The sequence below is a fragment of the Prionailurus bengalensis genome, chromosome C2, assembly GCF_016509475.1.
Source record: "Prionailurus bengalensis isolate Pbe53 chromosome C2, Fcat_Pben_1.1_paternal_pri, whole genome shotgun sequence".
Taxonomy (NCBI): domain Eukaryota; kingdom Metazoa; phylum Chordata; class Mammalia; order Carnivora; family Felidae; genus Prionailurus; species Prionailurus bengalensis.
Window position 1 is genome coordinate 91,353,731 of NC_057350.1, and position 17,811 is coordinate 91,371,541.

At 35.7% G+C, this 17,811-nt stretch overlaps 1 protein-coding gene across 3 annotated transcripts in view; it reads right to left on the minus strand.

The window, feature by feature from the left end:
• The window catches only part of NAALADL2 (N-acetylated alpha-linked acidic dipeptidase like 2), a 1,353,396-nt gene that overhangs the window by 45,390 nt on the left and 1,290,195 nt on the right, over window positions 1-17,811 (minus strand). For all 3 annotated transcript variants that reach the window (XM_043594881.1, XM_043594879.1, XM_043594880.1), the window contains one exon: window positions 8,130-8,328. In XM_043594881.1, the coding sequence (XP_043450816.1) occupies window positions 8,130-8,328 (199 nt within the window). The remainder of the gene's footprint in view (window positions 1-8,129; window positions 8,329-17,811) is intronic.

Consider the following 17,811-nt stretch of genomic DNA (forward strand, 5'->3'; position numbering starts at 1 on the left):
CATTTTTAAAAATTAAAAAAAAAATCACCCTATAATCCCATAAAACCACAGTTAACAGTACAGCAATGCACATGTCTGTCCATCTATATGTATGTATGCATATCTTATAATGGGGAAGGAGGGAAACCCTTATTAGCTTTCACTGTTTAACTGCTGACTCTTTAAATATGTAGAGGCTAAACACGGGATTTTATCCAGATAACCTATTCCAGGATATGAATGGGAGGTCATGCTAATATATTTCACATCTATACATTGCAGTTGCCTATTAATAGAAAACCTTTGCCAATCATATTTTTGCTGAGAGCAATTTTAACATCCCATGGTTTTCTATTGGTACACTAAAAGTTTAAAATCAAAGAACTTCCTATGTCCATGCAGCTTTGTACAGTCACTTAAAATAAAGGAGGCAGCACTAGTTAGTGCTTTCCTATTTTGAAGACTCTTCAGCCTGGTACAGGGGCAAGTGAAGAAAGGAGGTATAGGGGCAGAATGGCAGCCTTAAGAAGTAATGCCCTTTAAGGATTCCAAAAATTTGTGACAAGGCCAATATCTGGGGAAGATTTTCTAAAATAAGTGAGAGGGGTGCCTGGGTGGCTCAGTTGGTTAAGCGTCTGACTTCAGCTCAGGTCATGATCTCACAGTTGGTGGGTTCGAGACCTGCGTCAGGCTCTGTGCTGACAGCTGAGAGCCCAGAGCTTGCTTCCGATTCTGTGTCTCCCTCTCTCTCTGCCCCTCTCCCACTCATGCTCTGTTTGTCTCTGTCTCAAAAATAAATAAACATTAAAAAAATTAAAGTAAGTGAGAAAGAATGCATATTCTATAAGATATTAAATTTCAAGCATGAAATAGCTGGTGCCAAATCTAAAAAAATGGTTCAAATTTCAATACTGGAAAGGGAGCATCTGCCCCCAAAAGACTTATGCCTATAATAGTGGTTCCTGAACACATAAAGACTGTGGCTTGAAAGAAGGCTTTCCTACTGGAAAAGGTTTGTCATTTAGAGTGTGTCCACATTTATTTTGGAAGCTAACACTATTCAAATACCATATTCACTCTTTTCAAAAACTGTATGTTTAATTCCATCCCCTCCCAAGATTTTTATTTTCTGCGGGATCTTACAATCCCTCAATATGCAAGCTTTTAGCAAATGTTTAAGGGAAAGGACTATACAATAAAAATTAAAAATGAAAGAAATCTTTTCACTGTAGTGTCCCTGGGGAAAGAGAACATGTGTTACTGAATTTTTAAATACTTATCCTTTGGTTAAGAGAGATAGGAGGAAGACGTTTTGGAATCCAGAACACTATCAAAATGGGAAGAAAAACCAGCAGAATGTTATAAAAGTTATAATATTTGTATAACATTGTATATTTTGCAAATTATCTTCTCACATTTTATTTTCATTTCATCTAATTTAATCCTAGTATTTTATCTAAATTTATCCCAATATTAATAGTCCTTTGAGGCTTTCTATTTTTGTTGAGAAACTGACCTTGAGACTTCCTAAAACAAATTTTCCTATTCAAAGCCCTTCCTACTTTTATAAATACTATTTTTTTTATAAATTCCAAACAATATCATTGTTGTGTGGTGTTCTTAGTTCTGAAAGCTATTCTGTGAAAAGTGAGCTGCTGATAGTAAAAGGCAGTATTAAAGTATATTGTATGGCAAAAGAGGAAAGGCAATTCAATGGAGAAAGGATAGACTTTTCAACAAATTGTGCTGGAACTACTGGACCTCCACATGCAAAAATAACATATCTGGGTATAGACCCTGCACTCTTCACAAAAACTAACTCAAAATTGATCATGATCTTCCATAAAATGTAAAACTACGAAACTCTTAGAAGACAACATAGGAGAAAATCTGGATGACCTTGGGTCTGATGACGCATTTTTAGATACAACACCAAAAGCACAATCCATGAAAGAAAAATTGATAAATTAGATTTCATTAAAATTAAAACTTCTGCTTCACAGGAGAGGCTGATAAAAGAATAAGAAGACAGGCCACAATCTGGGGGGATATACTGCAATATACATATCTGATCAAGGACTTGTATCCAAAATATAAAAAGAACTCTTAAAACTCAACAATAAGAAGACAAATAACTTAAAAGGTAGGCAAAAGATTTGATAAGGCACTTTACCAAAGAAGATACACAGATGGAAAATAAGCATATGAAAAAATGCTCGAGGTCATATGTCCATAGAAAATTGCAATGAAAACAATGAGATACCAATACTCATCTATTAGAATGGCTAAAAACCACAATACTGACAACAAATGCTGGTGGAGCAACCAAAATCACATTCATTGCTAAGGGGAAGGCAAAATGGTACACTCACTTTGGAAAACAGTTTGGCAAATTGTTATAAAGCTAAACATAAGCTTACCATATGACCTAGCAATTCTGCTCCTTGGTATTTACCAAAATGAGTTGAAAGCGTACATTCACACAAAATCTGCACATGAATACATATAGCAGCTTTATTCATAATTGCCAAAATTTGAAAGAAACCAAGTGACCTTCAACAGGTGAATAGATAAGCAAACTGTGGTGTATCCATACAATGAAACATTATCCAGTGATAAAAAATAAATTAATATGGAAAAGAGTCAAATTCATATTGTTAAGTGAAAAAGCTAACCTGAAAAGGTTACATACTGTATGATCAACAATAAGGACATTCTGGAAGAGGCAAAACTGTGGAGACATGAAAAAGACCAGTGGTTGCCAGAGGCTCGGGGAGGAGGGAGTGAGAGATAAACAGGTAGAACATGTATTTTTAGGGTAGTAATGATTCTGTATGATACAATAATGTGGAAACACATCATTATACACTTGATCAAAACCCATAAAAATTAAAATACAAAGAGTAAACCCTAACATAGACTATGAACTTTAGTTAGTACTAATGCAACAAACGTACCACATGAGAGCAAGATATTAATTATAAGGAAAACTGTACCTTGTGGGTGAGAAGGGAACTGTGTGTGTGTGGGTGGGTGTGCGTGTGTGTGTGAGAAGTGTATGAAAACTGTACTTTCTGCTCAGTTTTTCTCTAAATCTAAAACTGTTCTAAAAAGGACTATCATTTTTGGGGGGTGGGGGTGGGGAGATATATTGTATTAGAGAATGAATTGCTTCACTGGGTCAGACTACTTACTCTGCCTTTGGAGAATAGTAACTACAGGGAGTTAAAAAGAATCCAACAACCAAACAGATGCCACTAACTCCCATCTCCAGACAATGCCAGTTCCCAGGAGTAGTGGAGCAGTAAAGGAAGTCATAGTAAAGGAAGAGGAGAGATGAAAGATTCAGAATTTTTAAGGAAATGCATAACGCTTTCCCTATTTAGGGGCAATGAGTCAAATTTTACATTGTGGGATTTTGATAGTAGATTTTTGAGATGCTTTGTGGTTTGTAATATACTTTCACTTACATGGTCCCTGATCATATATATTGTTTCATCTGCTCCCCACTGCCTACGAAGCTCCAAATCTCTGGGGCACTTTGCAGCTTTTCATTTAGCCATCGCAGTCTATCACTGTATTGTTTCCTGCTTCCCTCCCTCAACATTAGAAGAATTCGCCTTGATTACAGAGGTGAGGCTTAATAATGTGAGTATCCATTGAATCAGATTCTTAGAGCTCACAGGGGCTTTTGAAATTATGATTATCAACCAATGATCATATAATTGCCCTAAGACCTCAGATACTGAGCATCTGAACTAACTGGCTGGAGACACGGATGGAGAGGAGACATGGACACCGCTCATTCATGCTTCATCTGGCTAGGCCCAGGGGAATCCTAAACAACAACGTGAAGTAAGATTCTCAAAGCCACTCAGTCCCTAAATTCATTAATTCTTCCTTTATTTTTATTTTTTTAATTAAAAAATTTTTTTTAATGTTAATTTATTTTTGAGACAGAGAGAGACAGCATGAACGGGGGAGGGTCAGAGAGAGGGAGACACAGAGTTGGAAGCAGGCTCCAGGCTCTGAGCTGTCAGCACAGAGCCTGACGCGGGGCTTGAACCCACGGACTGTGAGATCATGACCCAAGCCGAAGTCAGACGCTCAACCCACTGAGCCACCCAGGTGCCCTATTAATTCTTCCTTTAACACCATCTCCTAAATCACTCCTTTGCTCTTCATTCTTGATAGCGATATGCCAAATCGGGTTCTCATCACACCATGCTGTTCTTACACCCAGAATCTTCCTGAAGGTTTCTGTTCTCTTCCAGCTCCAGGGCACCTTATCTGGAGCACCAGAGAAATCTTCCTAATGATGCAGATTTCTTCATGGCCATTTTTGTGTAAAAAATAAAATTCGAACCTCTCAACAGAAAATTCAAAGTACTCCACAAGTTGATTCCTTAATACCTCTCCATAATTATGATCCTAATAGCCATTGAAACTATCCCACTTCTTGTTCTCTACTCCCCAGTACACAATGCACAGCCTCTCCTTTGTGTCTTTCTTCACACCACCCTCTCCTAGAAACTCCCCCTTTCTTAGTCAGTTTGGGCTGCTATAACAGAATGTTACATACTAGGTGGCTTATAAACAACACAAAATTATTTCTTACAGTTCTGGAGGATGGGAGGTATAAGATCAAAGTCCCGACAGTTGTGGCATCTGGTGAGGGTCCACTTCCAGGTCCACAGATATTCTGTTCTCACAAGGCAGAAAATGGCAAGGGAGCTCTGTGGAGTCTTTTATAAGGGCACTAATCCCTCATGACTTAGTCACCTGCCAAAGGTCCCACCACTGAATATCATCCCACTGAGGATCAGGCTTCAACATATAAATTTTGGGGGAACAAAAACATTCAGTCTATAGCCCTCCCTAATTTAATGGGCATCCTACAATTCCCTTAAAGCCCAGATAAATTTCCATCTTCCCCTAAAAAGTCTTTCTTGTCCACCACAAGATAATTTCTCTCTTCACTGAACCCTAACAGCACTTCTTGCCTGTAGTATTCATTGGGAAATTTGCATAAGTAGGCTCCAATTTTTTGATTTATGATGTAGATAGTTTACCTCTTGACTCAAACTCCTTAAAGGTAAGGATCTTACATTGCCAGCTTCTAGCAGTATGCTTGCATAGAGAAATGTTCAATGAGCGTTTATTTATGAGAAAAACAACAAGTTTTACATGCAACATTGTAGGATTTCAAAATCTCTGAATCTTTTGATACCAAACTATGGAGAAAATTGCTTCACATATTCCAAAAATAACGTTTCAGTGTTTAGCGATATTTTGGTGGAGGCAGTATCCTTTGGGACATGATCCAAATTCCAAATGAAATATTTAGCTTTATACAATGAACTTCTGTCAACAACTTTCTTAAAAAGCAAATTACTTTTGACTTCCTCCTTATATATTTGATGAGATTGTCATAACACCATCAGGTTTAAGAGTGAGATTCTTCCGTGAATAATATCTCTAAAGGTTATTTAACATTAGACAAAATGAACCCTGCTCACCAAATGTTCTTTTATACAATGTAATTGACAATTTTATCTTTACTCCATATGGCTATCATTTTAATCAATTTTTCCATTTTCTTAAACTGCATATGATGTTATCACACTGATTTTTTTACTTTGAACATTTTCTTGCCCATAAAGGAACAGCTTACAAGGATTGAGAGTAGAAATTTTGTTGTAATTTTAAAATTTTTCCTTCAAGAATATTTAGAAATGTGAATTCTCTACCAAGAGAAAACATGAAGTAGGATGATGTTATATATTTCAGAAATGAAGTAAAAATGCATGACATCTTTGGATAAAGGTAAGTCAGATAACTCAAATCAAGGATATCTATTTGCATCTATCTATTGTAATCCGTTTGTTGTTGGCATATTAATGGATCAATGGAGCCAAAGGGAATTATGGCATACATGTATTTCTTTAATAATTGCAGTAATAGTTTAAAATAATGCCAAAATACTGAACCACAAGCTTTCAAGTCTAAAGTTTCTTACATGAGTTAGAACATGAACATAATCAACATTTTGAGGCTTGCACACTGGGATACAGGTATGCTATAATATCACTATCTTAATCACTTTCTTAATCATTTTTATTATTTAAGGGGTAATACAAAGTTCTCTGGAAAGATATCCCAGACCATAGGGGTCTTCAATATTGAGTGCAAGTGCCAAGAAAGGCAAATAGTGAAAGAGTCTACTATATCATAATATATAAAACTATATTCTTAATGTAGGATTTTTATTAATTTCTGAATTTTTCATAAATTTAAACTGAGGGAAATTTGTATATTCTAAAAATACAATGTGCCTATTCTGATTAAGACTTTTTAATAATGCTGAATTTAATAATGTGGTTTAATTGTTTCTTTAGCAGTTATTATATCTACCATAAGCTATATTTTATTTAGTTACCTTGTTCATTCTGTTTCCCTATCCCTACCTCGGGAATGTAACCTCATCAGAGCCAGTGTTATTAACCTCAGGCAACTGCTATGTCTCTGGTGCTTACAAATATTCATTGTAATAAATTAACATTGTCCACAGTCTTAGAATACACAATCATAATGTTAGCAGAAATGATATAAGGATTTTAAATGAGAATTTAAGTTTAAAATCATGAAGGGAAATCACCAAATATCAGAAGTAGGAAAGGTTTCTTATTTTAAACAGGTCTCATTCCACTATCTCATTTTATAGATGTAGAAATTGAGATGCAGAGAGATCAAGTGTTTGTCAGATCACAGAATTTTGGTAGTAAAGGGCACCTTAAATCTTGTATAGTCGAAATACTCATGTTCTTAAAGTTACCTAGCCTATGCTTTAATACCTGCAGTGATAGGGATTTCACTACCCTATAAAAGCATCGCATTTAGTGTTTTAAGAACACTACTTTTCAGAAATTTCTTTCTTATATGTAATTAAGATTTGTACTCCTATGTTTCAGTTCTCTAGTCTTAGTTATGTCCTTTGGTCATGTAGAATATGTATAGTCCAGGGTATTTTTAATTTATATTTATTTGTATATTATATATATATATATATGTGTGTGTGTGTGTGTGTGTATAATGTGTGTGTGTGTGTACAGTTATATACATATACAAACACACACACACAAACATAAATTGATATAGTGCAAAAGTATAAATTTGAAGTCTTTTATTAATGAGTGTTCTGGGCCAAATATTTTTTCTGCCTCACTATTCCTCCAACACTTCTTTGTTTCTTGCCTTTTCTCACATACTCACATAAACACATACACACACACACACACACACACACACATATTAAATTGTTATAGACATACACACATCATATATGCATCTATTACACAGAAAGGTGTGTGTATTTATATTTTATGTCTTGTAGAAAAGTCAAAAACTTAATTAAGTGTGTAGGGGTGCCTGGGTGGCTCAGTTAAGCATCTGACTTCTTGATTTTGGCTTCGGTCATGATCTCACAGTTTGTGGGTTTGAGTTCCAGGTCAGGCTCTGCACTGGAAAACTCCATTTTCCCTCTAAAAGCCAAAATTGAATCACCCTTCCATATCAAAATTTGTTTATTAAAATATTCACTAAAATTGTTAAAATGTTTCTAGGAATCATTCTATTGTGACCTCTAACCAATATCTCTGGTCCCCTGGCTGTTTCAAGATCCATCTGAATCCCACTCTTCCCTGAATATTAAACTTATATATCTTTCTCTTAACAGGTAGCTTCTAAAATTAAACACAATACTCAAGATATGGTCTTACTAGGAAGAATACTACAGGCTTATCTTCTGATTCATTCAAAACATTTATTTTTCCCAACACAACCTATAATTCCATTTGGTTTTATAATAGCCATATCATATCTGACTCATACTGAGCTTAATGTCAAAAAAATTCTTAGTCATTTTCTATGTGATACTGCTGAACCAATCTCCTTTATTCTATGCTCATACAGTCGAAACGTTATTTGGGGGAGAATGGTCCTGAAATTGCACATATGATAATTACTCATATAACTACATATAATAACTACATTAAAAAATAGTGTCAGTTCACAGAAGGTACATGTTCTGAAAGTTAAACAAAAATTTAATTGAGGGGCATAAACATATAGATGATAAACACATATCTTACCTATAAAAACCTGGTGGCACTTGCTCTACCAGGAAGCTTTTCTCCATGTCTTGGAGTATGTCATTCAGCATTCGGACACGGATTGGAATTCTCTCCTTGGGATCATTAGCAGGACGCATCTCATCTGACTGGAAGAGTTCAGCACTCTCCCGCAGGCGTGACGCCAAGGCTAGCAGTTGATGAGTGTAGGGTTGATCACCTGGTGAAAATAAATGAGTCCATCTCAGAAGAGACATCCTCAAAGGAGCAAAATAAGCACTTTGCAATCATGATGTCAAAAAGGAAGATTCAACATCAGTTAAACTTTTATAATGTATTAATTCCACCAAAAATATTCTGTCTAAACATTATATTCTATGAAGAGTATTAAATTTACTGCTACCATTACTATTACTAATAATAATTACTACTATTGGGACACCTAGGTGGCTCAGTTGGTTAAGAATCCAACTCTTGGTTTTAGCTCAAGCCATGATCTCACGGGTTTGTGGGATAGAGCCCACATCAGACTCTGTGCTGATAGCACACAGCCTGCTTGGGATTTTCTCCCTCTCTCTCTGCCCCTCTCTACCTCTCTCACAAAATAAATATATAAACTTAAAAAAATAATAATTACTACTAACAATAATACTAGTGAACAGGTATTGGTTATTGAGAGACAGCTACTATGTTCCAGGCATGATATTGAGCACTTGACATATTTATCTCATTTAATATTCACCAAAGTTTGCATTGTCATGTCTATTTCATGGAAGCTGAGAGTTATTTCAAACAAGCAAATTGTCCTAGTTCATTAAGCACGTAAATGACAGGCCAGAATTAGAAGCCTGATCTTTCTGACTCAAACATTCATGCTCTTCATGTAGTATTCTATATTTCTGGGGGAAAAGTGATTTTTAAAAAAAGTTATCTCTTCTGAGAACAAGAGATATGTTCCTGTATATTGTTATGCATCTATGGGCTCTTTTTGCTTTTCTAAAAGTTTCCTGTAATTTGAAGTTGAAATACATCTTTGATTTGAAAATACTATCCTATGTAGTATTTGTCTTGTTTTGCTTGGGGGATGATTTTTGTTTTTTGTAGTTTGTTTCTATTTGTGTAATTTACTGGAAGTCATTTTGATATGAATGGTGTCACTAAACACAGGACATTCCTTTAACTAAGAGTGAGACAGAATTTGTATAGTGATAATGGCCACCAGACCCTGGAGCCAGACTACCTGAGTTCAAATCCCTGCTATACCACTTAGTAGCTATGTGATGTTGGGGTAAGTTACTGAGCCTCAGCATCCTAATGTATAAAATGAACAAAATAAACATCTGCTTCATAGATTTTTTATGAAGGTTAAATGATTAATACTTATAAATTGTTATAAAAATATTCTTCTATAGGTAAGCATTTCCCAGCTGATGTGACTTAACATCTTGTTTAAAAAGCATTCCTTTATTGTACCATGAGAAGTGCATTTTCTTCTCATCTTCTTCCTGATATTCCCCACCATTTGAGTCAGTCTCTGGGTGAGGCAACAGTTAGTGGTGGTGTTAGTTCTCAGGAGACTCCAGCAAGGTCAGAAACTCAATACAGAGAATTATGTCATGTCAAGGTGATGAAATGAACATGGACCTGATAAATTGAAACTGGCTGTCCTGAGAGCATGGCATTGAGATAAGCAGATGGAGAGATGAAGAGGCCATATGGGACTTTCACTTGGGAAAATTTCAGGCAAAAGGGAAAGATCACAAAGGGACTCTTTCCAAGTGAAGTTCAAGTGTTACCAGCTCCCCAAACACCTGGTCTTCATGAAAATGAAGATTCCTACACCTGCTAAATCTCTCTAGGAGTAGAGCTAGGAATCTCCATGCTACCCAGATTATTACACACATTTTAAAGTTTAAGAAGTACTGTAGAGAGGTGATGTGGTAAGAAAAGAAAAACTAAGTTAGAATTATAGCTTGATATATAAAATATGTCTGTCATAGAATTACCAACCCAATACAGTGATCTTTGTTGTCTTTCACCTTCATTTGATGGGGACTATTTCATATGCTAATTTCTTTAGAGGAGAGCATGGTTCTTACACTCAGCAATTATTTACTAAATAAATAAGGGAGATTAAATAACGTACTTTTGGAAAAAAATCCAGTAACAAAAGAAAATTCTGTAGAGATAAGTTGTTTTCATGAGAGCTATAAAATATAGCCACATTTATAAACTTTCTGTTCACTGAAATTAACAACATGAATAAACTCATTTGTAGGAGTTCACAGGTTTTGGCATTTGGATGTTTTAAAAGTATATTATATACTCATTAATTATCTTATTTGATATCACAAGAAAACTTGAGGTTGTGAGAGGAGAAAGTTTTGCTCAGTGAGGACATTTAGCACCCTAAATCACAATTATAAAAATAATGCCATTTTATAAAGATACTATTTATCCTAAAATATGATGGTTCACTGAAGTTAATGTATGGTGAACTTACAGGAAATATCTTTGAACAGGGAAAAAAAATAAGACGAAAAAAGCACATTTAGATTACATTGGAATTGAAAGACTGAACAACAGAAAAAAACAAGTTCAACATCCTTGAGAGTCTTCCATTTAAGAAAGAAAAATCTGTTCTGATCTAACATACACTACAGAATTGAAGACATTACTACTGAATCAAGGGAGACAAATTGTACCATTCTACCTTATTTAGCTTTAAATGAATTTATCTTTCTTAGTGGTGAGGATGTAGAGAACTGACAGCTTTAAGAACTTTCTTGTTCCAGAAAGAACCCTGATAGTGGAAACCTGCCATCTACACCACACCCTATATATCACTTCAAGGGTATAAGGTTACAAATTGAAAAGAAGCTTTATTTTCAATGTTCACTCAATCATTTGTATACATAACTGATTCCTAATAGCCATTTTAATGCCAATTAGAACTTGTCTATTTAAATAAGAAAGTAATACCACCAAATCGAAGTCAGCTGTGACCCCACATATTCCTGTTAGAATGTCAGCTCTGTGAAGGAAGAGATTATTGTCTAATAGTTTTGTTCACTACCATTAACTCAGACAAAAACTATGTCTGGCATAGCATGAATTATCTACTGATCACAGCATCATAATATCTGTAATATTTTTATCCTTATCTGCCTTGTCTCTCTCCTTTCTTTGACTGAAAAGAACCCCGCACGATGTTTTATCTCTTTGTATCTCCAGATGCTAGCACAATACCTGAGATATGGTAGTCATTTATTAAAAATTTTGTTGAGAGAATTTTGAATGATAAGATAATGTTTAGAGATATTTCCTGAATAATGCCTAAAAAGTCACTTAGGGAAATGTTTTGCATATAATGAGCATCAACTAATGTTGCTAAAAATCAATAAGAGTTGCAAAGGAAAAGAAAAGAAGCTATTTTAGGGTAATGATAACTTAAATTAAACTAAATTGAATTAAAATATGGCCTGCCAATAACCCATAAAAACTAAGAATATATGTATAAAACTTCATTTAAGGCACAGTGAATGTCAGAGAGGAGAGGACTAATTGAAGCTCTTCAGAGCTCAGGTTTAATAAGTAGTAAGTCCATTTGACCAAAGAAAATGAACTGGGAGTTAGAGATTTCTCTTAGAGAAAGTTAATACAATTATTTTGAAGCTTTATGCGCATGGAGTCTCAAGACCAAGGTCTTGGTATCAAAAACCAGGTAAGAGCCTCATCTACTTAATTACTATCAATGTAAGTTTGAATAGATTACTTAATATTACTGTCTTTTAGCTTCCTTGGGGGAAAATGCAGAAATGGTCATTTCACTCTCCAAGCATATAAATAACTATATAAATGGAAGTTACTATTATCAGAGTACACAATCTTAAGTATAAATTACTACCAATGCATTTTTTAAAGACATGCCCCAAAATACCATAACTAATGATTTTATTCTCAGAGATGCTACTTTTCACTTTCTCAAATTTTCTCCACACTGTATAACACTCCTCCTTGCATAAACATCTATAAAGATTTGCAATGTTATTTTGTGGTGCCTATTAATCTGGAGCCATTTTTTTTCTTTCCATGGGTTGGATCTCAAACTTCTGAATAACAAGGAAAGAGATAATGTAAAGGATAAAGGAATAGGGGCGCCTGGGTGGCTCAGTCCGTAAAGCATCAGACTTTGACTCAGGTCATGATCTCACTGTGAGTTGGAGCCCTGCGTCGGGCTCCTTGCTGTCAGCACAGAGCCCACTTTGGTCTTCTGTTACCCACTCTCTGTCTCTCCCCCACTCCTGCTCATGCTATCTCTCTCTCTCAAAAATACATAAAAACATTAAAAAAAAGGGTAAAGGAATTAAACAGCCAACCTTCAAAATGATCCTTTTACATATTTGCTTCTGTTGAAAAGCCAACCATTAAGTTTTTTATAGCATAGAACATAACAATTTGTGATGAATATTGAATATCAACCTTAATATAATACAAAATAATGGAGACTGCTTAGTGAAATTATCTTGATATTATTCAAGAAACAATTGAAATGTACTTCTAAATTTCAAACAGAAACAATGCATTTTTCCTCTGTCTCAAAGTAAAATACAAATGTATTTTCAGAAAATAACTTACTGAGTCCCATTTTGTGTTCTGTCCTATAAGTACTGGGAGAAAGGGAAAGACATAAGGTTAAATCACTAACCTTAATAGATTCCTAATCTAGTTAGAAATAATCCACAAATGAAGAATAAATAAGGATCAAATAAAATAAATCCTCATGAGGATAACTGAAGAGCTTATTGTGTACAAAAATATTCTAAGTAAATCCAGGGGAGAAGTGAAACTTGAGAGACAGAAATTTCCCAGAAATCAAGGTCATCTAAAATGGAACTCTTGGAAGTTCTGGGACTCTCCCTATATTAAAGCTGTTGAGGGTGTTCCATCCGTAAACAAAAATATTAATTGCTACTAATTAATCCCTTCCTATTCCCCCAGTCCTCAGCCTTCTGGAAGATGAATCTATCTCTAACTTCAACCTTTTCATTTTTCCATCTTGCTATACAAAGAACAGAGCTGGATATTATAAGCAGTAGTGATATTAATTGGAGAGGAGAGAAGAAGGTGGGAGGGAGAGAGGGAAGGAAGGAGGAAGTACAAGTCAGTGGATACTGAGACATTATTGAGATCTACGGAGGCCAGTTCAGGACAGGCTCTAGAACACACTGAAGGAAACATATTCCTACTCCTGCCTTTTAGCCAATCATCACATTGCAGCATTCTCCCCTTCAAGCCATCTGGGAAGCAGCGTGGTATAGTGAAAAGGGCTGGGTCTTTGGAATCTGACAGAGCCATATTCAAGCCCTAAACCAACCACTTAAAGGTACACACCTAAGTAAGACACAACCCCTCCACCCCTTGCCCTCCACACAGTTTCTTAATCTCTAAATTGCTCTTAACAATATCCAGTTCAGCTCATGTGGCTAGAGTAAGGTTAAATGTCACAATGGACATAAGACACTTAGCACATTACCCGGGGCTTTGTGGCGTGACCTCTAAAGTGCACACGGTGTCCTCAGAAAACTTGTTCCTCCTGAGGACCGTTGGTACAGGATGCTAAAACACCTTCTAACAGATCAGAAGCTTACAGGCACTTCATACACGTCTTTTCCATAAGGTCTCTTAGACTTCTGGATTGCCCCACTGAATCTGTGTGTTCTATCCTGCCAGAACCTGGAAAATGCACTAACTACCTCTTCTCCCACTTCATATCTTGATGAGTTTCATCTTGGCATAAACTCAGATGTGTTAAGTCTGTTCTACAACCTCCTGCACAAATATATAGCTGTCTTATTTTAAAGAATGATTTTACTACTTACTATTGTGGCCTCTCTTCAGAGTTTTATGCTCCAAAAAAGTTTTAAATTTTTATTTCCATTTTTCTATCTTTTGGTTGTATTTTGTGACTGTATTTTTAAAGACTCACACAGTTTCATCTTAAATTAAGAGTGAAATGTACTGGTCATACTCTAAAACTACATTTTTATATCAAACAAACATAGCTTTTTACTATGTATTTCACAGAACCTATTCTTCTATGGATGAGCTTATGACAGTTTTAAAGGTGCTAATAATTGCACAATCATGGCTTAGACTTCACTGATTTATAGTGACAAGGAAAAGTATGATTTATGTTCCACATAACACAGTGGCTAAAAGAAGAAGATTATTTTGGGGGAAAAATGTATGTTACTTAATGTCATCTTAAAAATATCTTGTGGCATCACTAAAGAGAAAAAAAGAAATTACTAATACGATTTCAGCCAGAGGAAACAACAGTCCTTTATTATCCTACATTTTCTATTTTTCATGCTGTTTTCTTTAGTATGAATCACAGTGAATCATCTCAGCTGGTTATTTAAAGAAGTTAAACAAAAACAAAAACAAAACAAAACAAAACAAACAGGTAGAGAATGAAGTATAGAAGCTAGTGCACTGTTGATAAATAGTCTAACACTGATTTTACAATGCGCTGATAAATGGATATTATTTAAAAATGCAATATGCCAGGAGGCAGTGGCTAGTTATGTCTAAACTAAATACAATAGAAATCCTTTTTTTTTTTTTTTTTGCAAAAGTGCCAAAGTGGCATGCTTACAAGAATCAGATTGACCACTTTGAAAACACTGGCAACACATTCTGAAGATTTTCTTATATTCTAAATATTACCCAGTGATCCAGATAGCCAAAAACAGATGCAAATCTATCAAGACTTTGAACATATTGTGTGGAAGGAGTTGTCCCAACAGCATATGTCAGCCTGGTGCCAAGATTGAACCGGGAGCTACTTTCATGGCCATAGATGCTGCCACTGTGTTGTGTTTGCAACTACATGATCTGGTTATTGGTTGCTTTGGAAGAGTGAACAAAGACTTCCTAGAAGGAATTAAATTCATGTGTGGTTTATTTTTTATCAGTCTCCTCCTGAGGCAGAAAGCTGGAGTTGTACATTTAATAACACATGTGTGTTTAATTATGTTTTGGCTAAACCGAGAAAATGAAAAAAAAAACTTTAATGAAATTAATCAGTATGAGGGGAAGGGTACTTTATGTTCTATTATAAGCCAACATTAAAAGTGTCTTTAGGAGCACCTGGGTGGCTCAGTCAGCTGAGCACTCAACTGTTTATTTTGGGTCAGGTCATGATCTCACAGTTTGTGAGTTTGAGCCCTGCATCAGGCTCTGTCTGCACTTACAGTGCAGAGCCTACTTGGGATTCTCTCCTTCCCTCTCTCTCTGCCCATCTCCCACTTGCATACATACACACTCTTCCTCTCTCTCTCAAAATAAGTAAATACTTTTAAAAAAATCTTTAAAAAACCTACTTTAAAATTGTTGCCAGAGAGGCAACACTCATAGAAAAATGGATTGTAGAACTATCCTGTCATGGGCACAGGGTTTTGTCCTAAAAATACACTTAAGGAAAAAAAATTCACAATACATTCAGCTATTACTAGGATGGGAAAGTAGGAAGATGATAGGAAGTCATTACCATATTTCAATCAATGTAATTACACATATAAAACAGGTATTGGGGAGCCTGGGTGGCTCAGTCGGTTTAGTGTCTGACTTCGGCTCAGGTCATGATCTCACGGTTTGTGGGCTTAAGCCCCTCATCAGGCTCTGTGCTGACAGCTCAGAGCCTGGACCCTGCTTTGGATTCTGTGTCTCCCTCTCTGTCTGCTCCTCCCCCATTTGCACTCTGTCTCTCTCACAAAAATAAATAAACATAATAAAAAATGTTTAATATAGGTACTAAAAAGAAAACTTTAAACCAAATTTGAATGAAGTATTCAGGGTAATGAAGGACATGATGACAAAGGGAAGCTGGTTTAAGGAGACAAACACTGATAATACAGAGACAACCAGATTTTGTGCAGATTACACTATTAAGAACTCTTGGTTTGAACAAGATTTGGAATGTCAATAAATGAAATACAATATTTAATATAGTTACATAGTCAGAGTCCATACAAAAATACACTGAGGATTGATATTAAACATAGTTTTAGGAAATTGTACCCAATGGATGGCCAATCTCTTACTGAATTTCTCTCAGTTTGAGCAAACAAGGTAAGCTATTTCTGAGAGAATGCTTTTGAGTTTAAGTCCTTGTCACACAAAACAGTTAGTTCCAGAAATGCAAGTTTGGGTCAAACCACTAGATATCTAACATGATTCAGAATTTCCATGGGAACTAAATCTTTTCTTGGAATTGTTTGGATTTTAGATGGATGGATTTGGAATTTTTTCAGGAGGGCACAGGGCCAGGTTGCTAGTATGCCCACACTTTACTATCTATAGGCCGGACAAAAGCTGGAATTGATGCTAACTAAAACCAAAATTGGAGACCGATAGGCTGAGGCCAAATATCACACAAGTTATTTATTTCTTTAAGTTTTATTTATTTATTTTGAGAGAGAAAGTGAGTATGAGCAGGGGAGGGGCCAAGAGAAAGTACGAGAGAAGCCCAAGCAGGCTCTCCACTGTCAGCACAGAGCCTGACACAGGGCTTGAACCCACAAACCATGAGATCATGACCTGAGCTGAAATCAAGAGTCGGACGCTTAACCAACTGGGCCACACAGGTGACCCATGCAATTTATAAAGCGTATAGTTATTTTTTTTTCCTTTTGGGACATTCATCATAAATTACTCAGAAAGGAGAAACGATATTCAGATGGATCTCAATTACTTGTGACTGTAGAAAAGAACCAAAATGACAACTGAATATATGAAACTACAGATCTAGCGGAACAGCCTGTGCTTGCCTCGGTCACATCATCACCTTGAAATACTATCCCTCCTTCCACAATGAAGTGATTGGTGCTAATGAATTATCAGAGCTAATAAAAAAATTAAAAAGTCAGCTAAGTTACCATTGTCAGTTTCTCAAGGAACAGGAGGAAATTCTGCCAACAACCATTTTACCTTTAGTGAGACAATCAGGAAGTGGCAACAAGCCACACAGATCGAAATTGTTTCCTGCTGAGTCTGGCTTTCACTAAATAAATGTGTACATAGCCAGATCAAATGGAAATGACTTTTACTTTGTTTTGCCATTTGTAGTTTTTGCGATAATGGTAAATAATTAACATCCAGAATTCCAACAAAGAAAAATAGCAGATATTAACAGAAATCATCAGAATTACATAGTCATTGTTATTTTGAGGTGGTGTTTAAAACATTAAAAAGTAGAGAGAGTGAGAAAGAGTAAATTTAGTAAGGTTATTAAGTGCATACTCCTTAGTCTGCTTCTAGGTTCAAGGGTATGGTTGTACTCATTTATTCTTGACACCTGCCTTTGCCCCCTGCAAACTAGTACCAGTGTCTTATGTGTGCAATTTTTTTGGACATACTTTTATTTGCCACAAGTACAGCTGAAGCATATCAGTAATCTTATCAGTCACTATTTACACTACATCTCTATGTAACCACATATAAATATTCATTCTCTAACTATTATGTGTTTGGCATTGACCAAATATTAAGAGCCAAGGTCACTCAGTCAAAATGAGCTTTCAAGACCATCCAATAAATCAACTCAAACAAATTATTCACTGGTAAATTATCCTTCTTTCTGGTGGTTGTGAGAACAGTAGAGAATGGTCTGCTGCTACTGTAAACTAGAGTAATAAAT